The sequence below is a fragment of the Rhagoletis pomonella genome, unplaced genomic scaffold (genome assembly GCF_013731165.1).
Source record: "Rhagoletis pomonella isolate Grant_MI unplaced genomic scaffold, Rhpom_1.0 Rhpom_scaffold_00006, whole genome shotgun sequence".
Classification (NCBI taxonomy): domain Eukaryota; kingdom Metazoa; phylum Arthropoda; class Insecta; order Diptera; family Tephritidae; genus Rhagoletis; species Rhagoletis pomonella.
Window position 1 is genome coordinate 34,788,609 of NW_023458560.1, and position 18,849 is coordinate 34,807,457.

Here is an 18,849-nt window from a genome sequence, read left to right on the forward strand (position 1 = left end):
GTGTCGATATGTAAGCGCCTTTCTATTATTATTAGTAATCATCAATAGAATTTCAAATTACATAAACCCAGTCACAGCCCTTTTTTGTATTCGACGCTTCCCGAAATCACATAATACATAAAATAAATAAAAGCTGTTTTGATTAGTATTACATAAACTGGAAACTGTTAAAAATAAGTGCGCTTGTGTACAGAGATTTTAGAACCTATTTAGTTCCTAAAATGTCTGTTTGCAACACATAACAATAAAAATGCACATCAAATTGCTAAGAATGATGAAGGAAATCGATTCAGACATGCCTGTTTAACTGGCCGTGCGTGCTCAAAACAAACACATGTTAATTAAGGAGCTATTCAAGTATTATGTAACCCCCAGTGGAAATCGGGGGTCTTGGTTTCCTTATTTTTAATAACAACGGGCAACATTTCTTCAAATAAGTAAAACATTAATTACACACGCACACATTTTGCCTGCAATTTCGATCACAATTGAACACAGCACTTCACTCTCGTTTCGAATTTTTGAAAGCGTTTTTTAAGCTATTTAGTGGTTTAACACTTCTTGTGCGCACTTGATATTGTAAAAAAAATATGCGCAATTCGATCCATAACTACATTTTTTTGTAAATAACGCCCGTTTGCTTTAAATTTGTAAAAATACAATTATTTTTTTATTTTGTTTACGTCTGTCATTTGTTACAAATGAAGAAAAGTCCAAGAGTTGCCAAGTATAAATATCTTTATATCTATTTATTAAAATAATAATTTACAATAATAATTTATTTAATTAATACTTTATTAAAATACAAATTTGAAGTGCAAATACATTTGTAAAACTGTTTATCACAAAATGTTATTAATTGTTTGCAAGCATACTATAGTTTTCATGCATTTTGAGAATAAATAATCTAATATGTGTACATATATATCGTCGTTTAAAGTACAAAACCGCGTATCGTCATTCTTCAAAACCGTGTGACTGACATTGGCTGCCAAAAATTGGATTTGCTCACAAAAACTCTTGGCTCAATTCTTATCCATTCGTCCTGAAATATACTAGCCAGAATACGTTTGCTTTATAAAAAAGATAACCATTTTGAAATATGGGTGACTTTACTCTCTAGAAAATAATTTATGCAATTACGCGGTTTTGCATTTTCTTGATACGCGGTTTTGTACTTTAAACGACGATATGTATAGCATGTACTTACGGCGGCCGCCGTAGCAGAGTGATTACATGTGCGTACTTCCACTCCATAGGACCATGGTTAAATACCTGGTCAGATCATAACACAAAATAGCAGTCGTCCTTCGGCACGCAATGGCATACCTTCTAGTATATTTCTGCCTTGAAAACTCTTCTTATAAAATCAGAACTCATGCCTCAAGTTTGAGCAGAAGTTCGGCCAAACACTTAGAAAAATAGTTTAGCACCAAATATTTATTTGTTTACTTATTTTAAGGGAGATGGCAATCTTCTGGTTTCACATTTTGGGTACAAAAATTTCAACCCTGATACAACAAATAGTATTAGTACTGAATGATAATGACAGATTGCATTCCCATAAACGTCCAATCATACATGATTGAGTTTTTTTTTTGCATTCACATTCTCTATGTGAATGGGTATCAACCATTCCATAACACACTACATATTTTGTGTTTGCAATTTGTAACCAATCTCAAGAGTGGTTGTTAAATTTTTTAAATCAAACAATCACATTTTTTAAACGAAAAAAATGAGAATGCACACTCAATTGATTCAATCATTACACAGCTCTGTTTCAAACAGTTTATGCTTCTTTCTGGCCAAGGTACATTGAACAGGTAGTATCAGTAGAGCAGCTGATTTGATTTATTTTCAAATTATTTGGTCTCGAAAATGTCAAATATTTTTAATTTTTTCTCACAAAAATTCTGAATTGTTAAAATCCATTTGCATGTGAAACCTTTTTCCATACAAAACAAGCTATTGAATAGCAGCTTTTGGAACGTTCGCCCAACTCAGCAGCACAACCGCTGATTACTGGCCCTTGTAAAGGATGGATCAATGCTTCGAGAAGCAAACAAATTTAGGAAAGAAAGTTGCAACAATTTTTATTTTTTCAATTTCATTTTTTTATTTTTTATAATTTTTTGTATTCCACATGGCACGCTTTGATTTAGAAGAAAAAATTCAGAACAGTTTTTGACACTTTCGATACCAGAAGCAACAACAAAATACACGCAAATGTTGTTTTTGCTCTACTGATACTACCTGTTTAATGTGCATTGTTTCTGGCTTTTACAAAATGCAGGGATACCGCACTTATTTCGGTACAATATGATCGTAATGTATTTTCAATTCGAAATCAAAGAAAAACATCCCACGAAAATGTTTGCGATTTTAGAACAATTAGTGTATATTTGCAAACTACTGCAAACAATGGAGTGCCATATCTTAAAAGGTTCAGAGAATTAACGAAACAAGCAAACATTTTATGGTCTTTTATTTCCTTCACACCTCATTGCTATTTTTTCTAACTTTTCCTTTAGTTTAGCGCTGTAACCGCTTAAGTTATTTTATTTAATTTATACATGTGAGTTATGGACGGTACTAGCTCTTACTGCCAATATAGGAGTATTACATATATGTTTTCAATGAGCATTTTTCATTTGTTCCAGAATTTTGGGTACATTTTCTTATAGCACCTCTCATTCTTTTTTATATTACATATATACACTCCGAAGTTCGGGATAGTATTTTGAATATACCAGCAATATATGTTAAAGTAGTGGCGGCTGCTGTAGAGCACTACGCAAAGCCTGAGTTCAAGCCCAGTTTTTTCTAATAGTGGTTGCCCCTCTGTTGGTAATAGTAAACCTCCGAGTGTATTCTGTCATGGAAACAACTTCTCATTAAAATACAATTGCCGTTCGGAGTCGGCGTAAAACTGTCCTTTACTTTGTGTGACAAAATCACGCACGCCGCATATCGGAGGAGAAGCTAGGCCAAACACTAACATATTGTGTAAGCGCCAATCTGTATATCGTCGTTTAAAGTAAAAAATCGCGTATCGTGGTTCTGCAAAACCTCGTAACTGACATTTGTGCCAAAAAAAGATATTTGCGCACCGGAAGCTCCTATCATCAAGCCCTTAATCATTTATAATAAAATATCGATACTTAGACATAAGGAGAGAAGATTATTAAGTTTAAAAGAGAGAACCGTTTTTAATTAGGACAAGTTTCACTCTCTCGTATAAAATTTAGGCAACCTCACATACGAGGTTTTGCATTTCCCTGATGCGCGGTTTTGTACTTTAAACGAAGATATGATTTTCAAGCATAAAATCCAATACATATGTATGTATAAAAACTGATTTATATAAATTTTAATTAATTTTAATCTTTTAAGACATTTCCTGATTTCAATTTAATGTAAATAAGTATGTACTTATCTATGCATTCTACATTAGTTTCTCTGTAAGGCATTCTTTGTTCGCTTCTCTGGATTCTGTTTATCCATGCGTTCTCCCGTCATTCGAAAGTAATTCTGCGGGTAAGGGCTTACGGCCAATGACATGCCCATGTTAAAATAATGCCTTCTTGAAGCGAAAGGGTAAGCGATTCCCATCGCCTAGCTCGTTTCCACTTTCGTTACTGTGGTAATCGTGTTTTTTTGTTGGGATCATTCCTTTTTTCTTTTAATTATGAGTTCCTTTGAGAACCAGCTCGGATAATCATTGTTAATTTTTTTGCGTAGTGTTACAAACTGGGTAAGTGCGTTGCTTATAACTTAATAGAACCATTTTATCATCTATTTTTGTTATTTTATAGAGATCAATCCAGTTAATTCGTAGAAAGTGGCTGTTCAAGGCTACGTAATTGGAATTTCTGAAATCATAAGTGGGGTGCTGTTTCGCTTCAAACTTGCGCGAAAGTTTAACACGTTAATTATGGTCGGATGATGTTTATCCTTATCCAAGGCAACCGCTGCTTTGCTTGCTACAATTGAAAACAGCCAGATTGATGATACTTTTCGATCAGCAACTTCTCGCATTCAGATTGCGGCGAGCTGCTATGGATGTTACAATCACCAAAAATCATTATTCTGGAATTGGGATGTTGAGGTGGTTAACGTGTATATCGATACGACTTTGAGAGGATATGTACACACATCCGACTATTATGTCACCTCCAAGACCTCTCATTTTCACATACACTTGTTCAATACTGTCGTCGTTTATGGTTACTGGTTCCACTGAGTCACTTCGCTTAGTAGCAATAAATACGCCACCACGGTTATGAATACTAGTCAAAATATCTATCTGTTTATCTTTTCTGGAAATTGTATAGCCAACTATCCACCACTTCACCGTTTAACCGTTAAAACTGCATTTCTATTTTTCGGATTAAACATATCGTACCAGATCCTAAATTTGACATTTTTTATTTTTTTGTTTGGTCAAACTTAATCGGTATTTTGTGATTTCTATTTTTCGGTGAAATTTAATCGTTATTTTGTGATTTTTATTTTTTCACTATAACCGTTATTTTCAGATTTAATTTTATCGGTCATAAAAACCCAATCTAACGGTTAAAACTAATAAAAATTATCGAAAAAATAAAAATCAAAAAATAAGGATTGATTTTGAGCGAAAAAATATACATAAATCCAAATTTTATGATTATTTTTTTATCGAAAAAATTAGAATAAAAAAATTTTTAAAGTTGCAATGATCTAAAAATAAACAACTCGATACTATTTAACGTTCACCGGATAAAACTGTAAACTAATATTAGGGGTTTCGTTCAACATAACAACTAAAATAATTTTCAGCGATATTATTTATGCAAAGTATTTAAATCATTGAAAGATTTCGGTCAAGCTGATCGCAATTTTTTTTACGACCGGGTTAGATTTCCAGTTTTGAACATACTCATAAAATATTGGGTCGTAGTCTTGGTTTTATACGAATCGAAAATAGGGTGTATTCGAGCTTCAATAACTGCGGCAATGTAACTTTTTATTAAAGAACATCACAGTCTTTGCGAAAATTAAGGCGACTTTGCCTATACGTCGACGCGTTGGGGGGACAAACTTTTGACAGTCCGTAGCTCATTATTAGCAAATGCAAACATTTTTACTATGCGATTTCTGCAGCATTTCTAGATCGAACACACCCACCAGTAAAAAATGATAATTTCCGACAACATCAAAATAACATCCAAATTTTAATTGTGAAATTTTTCCTTACTTTGGAAAAAAATTTGTTATGCTTGAAATGCAATCGTGGAATCCAACTGACAGTGAAGCTTGCGAATTTCTACAAATTTGCGTGGCACCGTGTTGCTTCTTTGCACATTTACATGGAAACAATGTAGCTTTGGTGTGAAATAGAAATATGAGCGTTTGTGCAATATGTTTATTTGTATATGCATATGAAGCATATTTAACTGAAGAAAACATAAACTGTTTTTAAATTGGATGTTTACATCAATCTCATAGTAGTCTTATTTTAATTTTGAGTCATTTTGCAGTTTTTATACAGCTAAATAGCACATAAACTACGTAATTCACATAGATACATCAATATTACGTTCAGCATTTCGTTTCAAATGCCGGATTTCCTGCAATTACATTAGAATTTACAAAAGGAATTTCACTATTAATTGCCTACTTTGCGTACTTTTCTACTACCATTTTCGCATTCCTCCTCTTTTCTCCGTCCTTCGTAAATGCAACCTTTTGTAAGGGAGTGCCAAACCGCAGCTGTCAATAATTATCTAACCTTGTATTATTGAATCATGTTTCTATCGTATGTCACTTTTTAATCATACAATCAACAGACTTCTATGATATACTGTGCGTTGGGTAATCGCTTGTACGCGGGGCTCCTTTAACTGATTCCGTTAGTGACACCTCTCACGATTTACCATGCAATGCTAACTGGGCGATTCTGGCAACTATCGTGAAAGCTCTTTTCTGTCTTTCGAAAGACTACTAATTGAAAGATATGTTAACGAGGAGGTCTTAGAGTTATGCTGTTCGCCTTTTAGCAATGAGTTCTTTAAAAATTAAATCAAATTAAAAAAATATATATATTTCTTTTTAAAACAATAAAAACTAATAATAAAAAAAAAATTTAAAAAGAAAAAATCATAAAATGAAAATAAAGGCCATAAAATAACAAAAACAAGTAAATCAAAAATAAGTAAAAATATTTTAAAAAATCAAACGTAATTAAAAAAAAAATATTTTCTTTTTATAACAATAAAATATAAAATTAAATTAGAAAAACAAAAAACTAGATCAAAAAAGAAAATAGTACTTAAAAATTAAAAAACAAGATAATAAAATAAATCTTAAAAATGAACTGAAATAAAAAATACCCAATAAAATTTTTTTTTTCTTTTTTAAGCAATAAAATCTAAAAAAAAAATAAATTAACAAAAGAACAAGTAATTTTTAAGCAAAAAACAAAACCTACTTCAATTCTCATATAAAAATTTAATAATACCGTTAATTTCTTCATGACCAAATGATTGGATCTAAACCAAATTAGAATGGGACCACCCTTGAGGCAACACCTTTCCGATAGAAAAAGAAGTATCGAAATCGGTTGGCGAGGTCCAATGTTATGCGGTAACATACATAAAAAAAAATCCTGACGAATTGATATCCTTCTCTTTTTTTGAAGTCCGTTAAAAATAAATTAAGTTTTAAAAAAAAAGAAAAATAAATAAAATAAGTTTCTAAAAATTAAATGAAATTAATATATATATCTTTCTTTTATAAACAATAAAACCTAAAAATTTAAATAAAATTGAACTTAAAAAGGACGAAAAAAATTTATTCGAAAAATAAGTTCCTAAAAATTAAAAAAAAAATATTCTGCAAAATAACATCTAAAAACTAAAAAAAAAACTAAATTAAGAAAAAAAAAATAAGTCAAAAACATAAATAAAATAGTTACAATTTAAAAATATATTTGTGTCTTTTTTCTCTCTTAATTTAGTTTTTGTCTTTCTTAATATATTTATTTTTTTGTTTTTAGATGTTATTTTAAACAGAAGAAAAATTTTTTTAAATTCTTCTTTTTTAAAACAATAGATACAATCTAAAAATTAAGAGAAAATTAAATTATAAAGAAAAAAATTTAATTTAAAAAAAGTTCCGCTGCTCCAGGGCTCGAAACGGGATCTCTCGCCTATGCTCTGCTCACTCGGTAGCAGTGCTTTTCTATCAGAATTAATTTTCACCACGAGTGGCGAATGCGAGAGCTTTTTTCTAAGACTTTTGTGCTAGAATAGCAAAGTCTTTCAAACTATCTCGCCATCTGTATTTCATTTGTCTTTTTAATATCTTAGCCACAATTGCTCTGATGATGTAGCTACATATGAACTTTTATAGTTTTCTGTAAGCATAATTTTCGATGCAAGGTTGGTGTTATGAAGACGAACTTTTGTTTGGCAAACGAGATGACGGCTGCTTATTAGTTTGCTCCGAGGGGTTACACCGAGTTTGGCCCAGGATTGCACGTTGATTGTGGTTTGTATGCCTATTGCCACCATGAATTAAAAACCTTCAGATGTACATACATACATACAGTTTTGTATTGTCTTGGATAGCAATTAATTAAATTCAGTTTTCTTTTTCAATACAATCTTTGTGTACAATTACCTAAAATTTTTGTATATGGCAAAACTAATTTTACAGCAGCTTGGCTCAGCAAATTTGGTTTGCTGTGAGAGTTACCAAACTCACCCTCTCTCTTTCTGTGTGATATCGCCGTAAATTATAGTATTCCTAGCATGAACGTTCAAAAATATCGCCTACAAGAAATTTTATAGGCGGTGGTAAACGTATATTTGCCATGGAAATATAATTTTTGTACTCTCAATCTATTACAAGAGACATATGAATAAAACATATTTTGGTGGAATTCCTTAAAAATAGAGCAATCAAACGAAACGTGCATCTTCTTTAAATTATAATTAATTTGTCACTTGCAAGAATCAACCAGCACCAACAAAGATGTTTAAGAATGTCCTTTATGGTAATAGCGTTAAATATACTATAGGATTTTCAGTTTAAATGAAACTTTTTTCAAATTAAATGAAACCATTTTCAAACAAAGCGAAACCTTTTTCAAATTAAATGAAACCTTTTTCAGATTCAATGAAACTTTATTCAAATTAAAAGAAACTTCATTTTAAGAATGTTTCATTTAATTTGAAAAAAGTTTCATTTAATTTGAATAAAGTTTCATTGAATCTGAAAAAGGTTTCATTTAATTAGAAAAAGGTTTCGCTATATCTGAAAAAGGTTTCTTCTAATTTGAAAATGGTTTCGCTTAAGCTGAAAAAGGTTTCATTTAATTTGAAAAAGGTTTCACTTAATTTGAAAATGGTTTCATTTAAGCCGAAAATGATATATATGAAAAGTTACTCGCTATAGCATTCAACGCAGATTTTATGCTTTCACAACAAAAACATTACTAATGCTTTGGATTATTTTGTTTGGCCACTACAACGAGTGGCCCAACGATGTGTACATAAATGCGCCATTGTGCAATAAAAAGCAGTCAAATTGGTATCGAAAAAATTTGCAGATTCAAACAATAGTTTCTAAAAACTTCAAATACGCACCTAAAATTTGTTCCGTCATTTCGATGCGAGTGCCCGAGACGGGTGTATTGCGCCCACTATTGCGTCCGCCTTGCAACACCTTCACATATGTGGCTGGGAACCAACCGATTTGGCGACGACGGCCTTTAGCTTGCAGTTCACCCTCCCACCAACCAGAATCGGTCTTCTTTCGTATCATTATCAATTGGCCGCGGGTCAGTGAAAGCTGTTCAGGACTGGTGGCTTCATATGGCGCTATTACTTGTGCAATTTCTGAGCGTTTGGCGCGCATACCCTGCATTAAGATATTGGAATGCATATAAATATAAAATTAGTATTTAAATATATATTGTATGTAAATACAAACTTAATTATTTTTACAGTGAAAATAATAATTTTAGTACGATAACAAAAACACTACATCAAAAGATTACAACCTGATGATGTAACTACATATGTATATAGGTTTATATATTAGGATTAAGGATGTTAACAAATTATTTACAGGCGTCATGGAAGAGGTGCGTGACATTGGGCGACTATACGACTCCGCAGATTCATTTTGATTCTTTGATTGTGTATTGATTTGTGAAACTTCCGTGTCCAAGTCTTCATTTGTACGCGTTTCCTCGGCAGATGCAGCTGCTGCAGTACTATGATCAATAGCCGCTTCTGCACTAAAATCGCTAATAATTTTTTGTTGTCGTTGTTGATATATTGCAGTTGTTGCAGTTGTGTCATGGCTTGTCATTTGATCGTGTGGTGAAGTGGCTGTTATGACGCTACTAGCGGCGGCTATATCAGCGTTGCCATTTCCCTGTGGAATGTGACAAAAGGCGGCAATGGAGCAGCAATTGAAGGAAATATGGAAAAGCAATTTGTATTAATTGTTAGTAGTTATACAAGATACATACATACATATGTGATAAGTGTGAAAATACGCGAATATGATATGAAAATGAAAGGGAGTTTGGAGCAACAGGAAGTTAGAACGTATATGTCCCATAAATATAACAAACTAATGATTGCTACTAGTCCATAGACTGAAAAATTTTCACATATTTACAACTATGTACTACTTACCTTCTGATCATCAAAGTCGCTGGCGATATCAGCTGCTGCCTCAGCCACTGCTGCGCCTACATCCGCCTTCTGCACATAGTTGGACGGGAACATACCGGTTCGTGTTCCAATTGTTCCTGTCCACCAATCGCCTTCTTTCTTAATTACCATAACCATTTCACCAGCATTGAAGCTTAAATCCCCTACTTCAGCAGATTCGTAGGGATACGCAGCGATATAATATTCAACTTCACCGTTGTGTGCATCGGCTGCCATGCTGTGGAAGTAGCAAAGTTTGAGAAAAGATGTGCGTATTATAAGGAAAATGCAGCTTATTTTAATTTAATAGGAAACAAATTTAACGGCTGGTGGCTGTCCTTCCAAACAGCCTCAACTAAATAGGAAATGTCAATGGCCAGTTTTATTGCTATTACAACTACTTAATCGGAGCGACCCAGATTTATATCAAACCAAGGACTGTCACTCCAGCATAACTCAGTAAAACTCTTTGGGCGATTTGTATGCTGTTTTGACAACAAATTAGAGTAAAAAATATTATAAATTACCTCCGACTATTTTCATTGAAGGCGTCTTGTGCCGCATAACCGCTTATTTGCGCATCAGTATCCGCTCCCGCCGCAAAGGCTGGCGACGTTGTAACAGACGCATATTCATCTTCGATTTTCTCCACATACGTTTCTGGGAACCAGCCAGTGTGTCCATTTATTTCGCCCGCCAACCAACCCGGCTCAGCATTTTGTTCCAGTGGTACCAGAATAATATCACCAGGTACGAATGTAATCTCATCTTGATTGCGTGCTGTAAACTCGTACACAGCACGATATTTGACAAACCCTTCAGGTGCTGGACCGGACATGTCAACAGGTGCAGCCGTTGTTGCTGTTGTATCTGCCATTGCACTTGTATCATTAGAGAGAGCATATTGATCAACACTGGTGCTCCAGGCAGTGGAGCCTGTATCCCAGGCGGAAGTCGCTGCCGATACGTTGTCATTCTTTTTGTTGTATTTCAATTCAAGCACTTGTGTACGTTGCGTATCGTAGTCAGCATAGAGTTCTTCACATTTCGTTATCAGTGCCGATAGTTCGCCTTTGACTTCGGCAACTTGTAGATCGTTTGAATTGATATCTTCTTTTTTGGATTCGATTTCATTACGGATGTTTTCGACTTTGTCTCTAACCTGCTTTATTACCAACTGCAAAGTAGAATTGATGGAAAGATAGTATATAATATTTTCTCGTTTATATAAATAAAAAGAGTACCCACTTGTTTATTGGCAAAAGCAGCTGTCAATTGCTCTTGTTGAGCTGCATCTGTGGCGCCACCCACACCTGTGCTCTTACTCTTCGCGTCCCATTTAGCTCGCTCTTGTGTAAGTTGCAGTAACTTCGCATTCTGCTCCTTGATACGCGCCTTAAGCTGTGCCATTTCAGACATTGAAGTATCCCTTTGTGAGCGCATGCCATCAATTATAGTTTTAATATTTGTTACACCAGCACGTGTATCGCAAATCTTTTGGGACAAATCTTTGATCTGTAATTAAATATTAACAAATTGGCAGTTATTACGGAAATACAAACGACATTTGCGGCATCCTTAATTTACCTTTTCATTAAGAGTGCTCATCTCTACATTGAGTTGTGTATTGTGCGCTTTCTGCTTTAGTACACGTTCCTGTTCGCGTTGCTTTTGAGCATTCATCTCGGCTATGCGTGCTTGCTCCCACTCCATTTGCCGCTGCTTTTCTAACTCCCTACTCATAATTAAAATTTTCTATACAAAACAACGAGTATCTCTTTACAACTCACTTTCTGGCTGCCTCTTTAGCTTCTAACTCTCGTTTTCGTTGTTCTTCTTTTTCCATTTCCTGTTCGCGTTGCTTCTGTAGTTGCCTCTCTAACTCTTCTTGTTGCTTTCTTTCGGCTTCAAGCCGTGCTTTCCTACGCTTCTCTGCCTCCTCACGTTCTTTACGTTCACGTTCCTCTTTCTCTTTGCGTTGTTGTACTTGAAGTAATTTACGCCTGCGATCCAACTCCGCTTGGCCTTTATCAAAGTTCTCTTTACGTTTGTCTTCAAACGTTGCTGCAAATATACATATAACAGTAGTTTTAATATAAACAATATAATTTGTGGAATTTTTTAATACTTTGCGGAAGGCCTGCTGCCGGATCAGCGTCCATAGCTCCTTGTGGCGACACAGAAGCATGTCGCGATGTTGTTGTAGATCCGGGACGTGAGCCCGCTCCTGATACAGATCCTTGACGTGATTTACTCTTCCGAAAACTAGGTGGTATCCAATCGAGTGGCAAGGTAACGGGTACCTTTTCCCCATTCATGGCCTTATCGCAAAGGAACATAGCCAAAATAAACTCATCACAACTTAAACGCCCATCCGAGTCCAAGTCAGAAAGTGTCCAAATCTGTGCCAGTGTAGCTTGAGGCAACTTGCTTTGTACGAGAATGCTGCGTGCTTGCGCGCCATTCAAATAGCCAGAACGGGTGCGATCCGTAGCATTGAAGACTTGTGTGTACTTTCGCTTGGCTGGTCCCTTAATAGCCCACTCACTCTGACTATAAGATTAAATAACAAGGGTCATTACTGCCAAAAAAATGTAATAATTGTTTACTTACGGCGATTCAATTGATGGTGCGCGTTCTGAAATTGACATATGGCGACTGGGTGGGTTGCTTTGTGGTGGTGTTGGTAAGGCCGGGACCTTGCCTACCTCACCACTATTCGGTGGTGAAACAACTTTGCTTGGTGGCGGTAATATACCACTTGATACAGCTGTTATACCAGGGATCATATTTGGCGGAACTGCACCGCTAGTTGCAACAACTGGCATTGGTACCATACCAGGTATGGGTACGCCACCAGGAACAGGGGGCACCATGCCTGGCATCATTCCAGGCACTCCAACACCAGGCACGCCAGTTGCGCCTACAGGCATCACGCCAGGCTGCATTACGCCGCCAGGTAAAACCGTTCCGACAGCGCCGACAGCTGTAACTGGAATAGGAGCCGCTTGAATACCTGTCGGAGGAATACCAGGAGGCACGCATGCAGTCATTGCAGCTGGTAAAGCTTGTGGTAGCACGCCAGGTAGAGTACCTGGCACTATGCCTGGTACAGCAGGTACAGCCCCTGGCAATGTTGCTCCTGATATCGGAATGCTAGGAACGACACCAGAAACAGCACATGTAGCCATTGATTTTAGTGGATCCAACGGACTCAAACTGCCCGTGCCAGTGGGTGTCAAAATTGGCGTACCGCCGACAGCTGTTAGAGACGCAAGTAAAGTGGGTGGTAAAACTTTTGGTACTTCCAAGCCGCGCAGCTTCAAATTAATCAATTTGCACGCTATGCTAAACTCATTGATATTCATTTTGCCATCAGAGTCGGTGTCCGATAATGCCCTGAAAATTAAGCAAAGGCAATGATAGCATTAATTTATAAAAAAGTAGTTCCATGAAAACACGGTTAAATGTAAATAAAACGTATAGGTGCGTTTACATCACTATTGATTACATATACATTTTTAAATTTAAATATTAATACCCAACAAGCAAAATAAACTTAAAGAAAGTTTTTTTTAAGTTTTCAATTATAAACATTAAGCTTACAAAACGTTGATTTTTTGTTTGTAAAACGCTTGAAAGTAAGCGTAATATAATCGAAAAGGAACATTGGTTATAAGCGTAGAAATATAAATTTGTAATAAATGTTCAAAAGAAAGCATTTTATAAGCGTAAACGTGTAAACTTATAATAAAGGTTCAAAAAAAGTTGTTTATAAGCGTATGAATATAAACTTACTAAAAATTTTCAAAAGAGAGCTTTTCATAAACATTTTTATAACCCTTTATTTAAAGATATTTCTTTAAAAACTCATACATAGATTGCTTAACATCTAGAAACTAAAAGAAATGCGAATTTTCGGCGGACTCATCTACAGTCGCGAAAATATAAATAGGGAATAGACATTTTAGCATACAAATTCACGATAACACACAAAAATTAACCATAAAAAAGTTAATTATTACATCTTGTTGCGTGCTTTGCGGTTATTGGCAAATTGGAAAAACGATGCAGCTATATATTCCGCTTCATCGCTGCCATTCTCATTGATGAACTTTTCTGAAAAAAATTTAATACATTTTTAATAGAATGTTAAACTAAGAAAGGATAAGGAGAACTCATCATTTGAAGACTCGAATGCTCCACCGATTAGCGCAGCGGGTCCTGGATTGGATTTTTTTACCGCATCGGTTTTATTTAATTTTTTCTTTTAATAATATATATTAAAAAACGTAAACACGTCACTTACGATTGAAAAAATGTTATATTTACTTCATGTCGTTGGCATTTGCATTTCATTTATAAGTTTAAGTTATTTATAAACATTCGCTCTCAAAACTTATTAAAGGTTTAGTTGAAAAAACTTTTAGTAAGCTTAATATTAAAAATGCTTATCTAACGCTTATTATAGCAAACTTACTTTAAGTTATTTTTAAAAACATTTACTGAAATGCTTGTTGGGTACTGACTCACCATATTTGTCCCAGAACAAGCGGAGGCAATTGCGATTGCAAAAAGAACCCTTTTGCTTGTGCCCCAGTAACGAATCCAGCCTGTGGCTGTAGAGCTTTGAATAGTTCCTGATACTTCAACTTTTCTCTTTGGGTAATAACCCACGGATCAGTTGCGGGATTCATTGCGAAAGCACTTAGATTTTCTTTTTATACTATTTGTGCTACTTTTCTGCTACTTTCGCCAAATACGAATCGAATTCAATAATGGATGCTCTGCCGACGGCACCGTTGGCTATTAAATTCGGTGGCAGCCCAAAACAATTGCTTCCTCTAAATTCTTCAACAATAGTAATTGGAAAACTTTGCAAGTAGCGCACGACTTTCTTTTGATTCTGTTATCGTGTGTATTCCTTGACGCCCCTCCTGCTGCGGCACCTTATCAATTTATTCCCGTTGCCAGGCCTCTCGTTTATTGTATACACAGAATTGTGTGCGGGTGCTGATGTTCCAGATGTAGAGGAATTAAGTATAAATCTACAATATAAAACACTATTTTTTATAGGAACGTAACCAAGTTTTAGCAAAATTCTCTAGGTTTTAATGAAAATTTTCACAGCAATTCCGTGATTACACTGTTATTTTTCTGATATAGTACATATACACATGTACATCTATAAAATAGCAGTTTGATACAATCAAGCCATTGTTTTGCAACCATATGTATTTTATGAAAAAAAAAACTTCGTTAATTGCTCCTACATATTTTCTGGGCGTTTTTTGCTATTAATCGTAAATTTGTATTCAATTTAATGCACAGAAAATTACTTTTTCTGAACACTCAACTTTTTCACGAAGCAATAAACGTCACACCGAATCAATAAATCGAATTGGAACGGAGATGCCAGTAGTAAGAAATCGAGAGATATCTATCGAAAACCTGCGTCATCGACTAATGAGCTGTTTTTGCTTACGCGTAAAAGCACATTTAGCGCATTTAGCTCTAAATGCTACTCTAAATGTACATTTATCCATACAAAATTCGTCACCTAAATGCAACTAAATGCAACTCCATTTTTGCATTTAGAACCTAAATGCTAAAAGCAACCCTGTGATCTTCCAAAATTTCCACGATTCGAACATGGTTTAATGAGAAGAAGTGGCAACATTGCTTTTTCGAGTATACAGTCGCTAGCTGCGTTTCAGTGATCGCCGATCGAGATTTCATTTATTATTTTACATTATTTGGATAAAGAAAAGTTACGCAAATTAAACATCGATATGATGCTGATAGAAATCTGGATTAATTTGTGATCAACTCTGTTTGTTTTGTTTCCTAATTAAGTGTGGAAATTATAATGGACAGCACCGACAAATGAATATATACACAAACAAATGTTTGGTTATGGTTAAAACAATTCAAGTTTTTGTATTGAATTTTCGGTTTAGAATTTATTTTTTCCTTTTCAGTAGGGATTTTTGGACATTATCTTTTCCGTGAGAATTTATCGTAATAGATACGGATCTGAATAAGCTACTGGAACACGGCTGTTTGTCAAAAGCATACGATTTCGAACTCGTGTAAATGTACATTTGCTAAATGCGATAGCATGAACGCTCTTCGAAAACATATGTTCGAAAGTGCTAAATGTTGCATTTTAAATGCAGCAAAAACGCTGCATAAGCTCGATTGGTAATACCAAACAAGGTAAATTTATAAGAAGGGACAACTCATTATGCAGCGTTTGAGCTGCATTTAAAATGCAACATTTAGCACTTTCGAACATATTTTTTCGAAGAGCGTTCATGCTATCGCATTTAGCAAATGTACATTTATCGGCTGTTTTTGCTTACGAGTAAAAGCACATTTAGCGCATTTAGCTCTAAATGCTACTCTAAATGTACCTTTATCCATAAAAAATTCGTCACCTAAACGCAACTAATAATGGGCTGTTTTTGCTTACGCGTAAATGCACATTTAGCACATTTAACTGTAAATGCTACAAATGCATGCATACAAAATTCGTCATCTAAATGCAACTCCAGCTTTGCATTAAGAATCTAATGGGCTGTTTTTGCTTACGCGTAAAAGCACATTTAGCGCATTTAGCTCTAAATGCTACTCTAAATGTACATTTATCCATACAAAATTCGTCACCTAAATGCAACTAAATGCAACTCCATTTTTGCATTAAGAATCTAAATCATAGATGGGCACACCAATACAGTCTCATTTTGTCATGGTGTTCGTGAATCGCGCTGAGTAACAGTTGCCACTTTTCTATATTGTACAAAAGTGCGTCGTTTTTTGCGCGTGTTAGAAAACGCTCTTACAAATTTATATTTAATTTGTATTATGAACATGAAACGAAAATAATAAAATATAATAAAAAAATAATGAAGAAATAATTTCAAATAATGAATTATGAAATTAATTTTTATAAGTACATATGTACGTGCATGAAAAGTTGTTTAATTTAATTTCATTAAACTAATGTTTTAAAAAATGATAGTTTATTCAACAACAAAATTCACGAATTTAAAATTTCTAAACTTTGTAAAAAACTCAGTATTCAATAAAGTATACTAAATATATTAAATCGCCGTATCGTACATACATATATACATAAAACCCATTACAAAAAACTTTAAATTGGTTTACACAGTTCGGCAGTTTGACTTTTTTACCATGACAAATAATGTCGCCTTATATTAAAAGAACGATTCCAAGTAGTCGTATTACCACATAACAAGCATTGGGCATTATTGGCTTTTCTTAAAACCGAAAATTGTAATTGGCACTCATACGCAGCCATTTTGGGCATTGTTACATATATAGGTGGCAACAACGCGCTGAAATTACGAATAAAAATATTCAACGGCGAAGCGTGGAGTCACTCTCATGAAAACTGAAAGCAGACTGAATTGAAATTCGCTGCGTCGTTTCTGTATACGTATAAGCGCTGCGACGCAGACGCTACTCGCGAGTAGCGTTTTGCCCATCATTGATCTAAATGCTAAAAGCAACCCTGGGATCTTCCAAAATTTCCACGATTCGAACATGGTTTAATGAGAAAAAGTGGCAATATTGCTTTTTCGAGTATACAGTGGCTAGCTGCGTTTCAGTGATCGCCGATCGAGACTTCATTTATTGTTTTACATTATTTGGATAAAGAAAAGTTAAGCAAATTCAACATCGATGTGACGCTGAGAGAAATCTGGATCAATTTGTGATCAACTCTCTTTGTTTTGTTTCCTAATTAAGTGAGAAAATTTTAATTGACAGCACCGACAAATGTATATATACACAAACAAATGGTCGGTTATGGTTAAAACAATTCAAGTTTTTGTATTGAATTTTTGGTTACAAATAAATTTTTTCCTTTTCAGTAGGGTTTTTGCACATTATCTTCTGCCTGAGAGTTGATCGTAATAGATGCGGATCCGAATAAGCGACTGGAACACGGCTGTTTGTCAAAAGCATACGATTTCGAACTCGCGTAATGGGCTGTTTTTGCTTATGCGTAAAAGCACATTTAGCTCTAAATGCTACTCTAAATGTACATTTTTCCATACAAAATTCGTCACCTAAATGCAACTAAATGCAACTCCATTTTTGCATTAAGAATCTAAATGTTAAAAGCAACCCTGTGATCTTCCAAAATTTCCACGATTCGAACATGGTTTAATGAGAAAAACTGGCAACATTGCTTTTTCGAGTATACAGTCGCTAGCTGCGTTTCAGTGATCGCTGATGGAGATTTCATTTATTATTTTAAATTATTTGGATAAAGAAAAGTTACGCAAATTCAACGTCGATATGATGCTGATAGAAATCTGGATTAATTTGTGATCAACTCTGTTTGTTTTGTTTCCTAATTAAGTGTGGAAATTATAATTGACAGCGCCGACAAATGAATATATACACAAACAAATGTTCGGTTATGGTTAAAACAATTCAAGTTTTTGTATTGAATTTTCGGTTTAGAATTAATTTTTTCCTTTTCAGTAGGGGTTTTTGCACATTATCTTTTCCGTGAGAATTTATCGTAATAGATACGGATCTGAATAAGCGACTGGAACAGGGCTGTTTGTCAAAAGCATACGATTTCGAACTCGCGTAAATGTACATTTGCTAAATGCGGTAGCATGAACGCTCTTCGAAAACATATGTTCGAAAGTGCTAAATGTTGCATTTTAAATGCAGCAAAAACGCTACATAAATGTACATTTGCTAAATGCGATAGCATGAACGCTCTTCGAAAACATATGTTCGAAAGTGCTCAATGTTGCATTTTAAATGCAGCAAAAACGCTGCATAAATGCTAAAAGCGACGCTGTGATCTTCCAAAATTTCTACGATTCGAATATGGTTTAATGAGAAAAAGTGGCAACATTGCTTTTTCGCGTATACAGTGGCTAGCTGCGTTTCAATGATCGCCGATCGAGATTTCATTTTTTATTTTCCATTATTAGGATAAAGAAAAGTTACGCAAATTCAACATCGATGTGATGCTGATAGAAATCTGGATCAATTTGTGATAAACCCTGCTTGTTTTTTTTCCTAATTAAGTGAGAAAATTTTAATTGACAGCACCGACAAATGAATATATACACAAACAAAT

General features: G+C 34.6%; 1 protein-coding gene across 1 annotated transcript in view; it reads right to left on the minus strand.

Annotated features, from left to right (window-relative positions):
* LOC118740626 (intersectin-1) overlaps positions 1-14,490 on the minus strand; it is a gene marked incomplete at its 5' end in the record, with an annotated part of 118,987 nt that extends 104,497 nt beyond the window's left edge. Inside the window, 1 exon segment of the mRNA XM_036472225.1 lies at positions 14,247-14,490. Within this exon segment, the coding sequence (XP_036328118.1) occupies positions 14,247-14,410 (164 nt within the window).
* Positions 14,491-18,849: the final 4,359 nt, after the last annotated feature.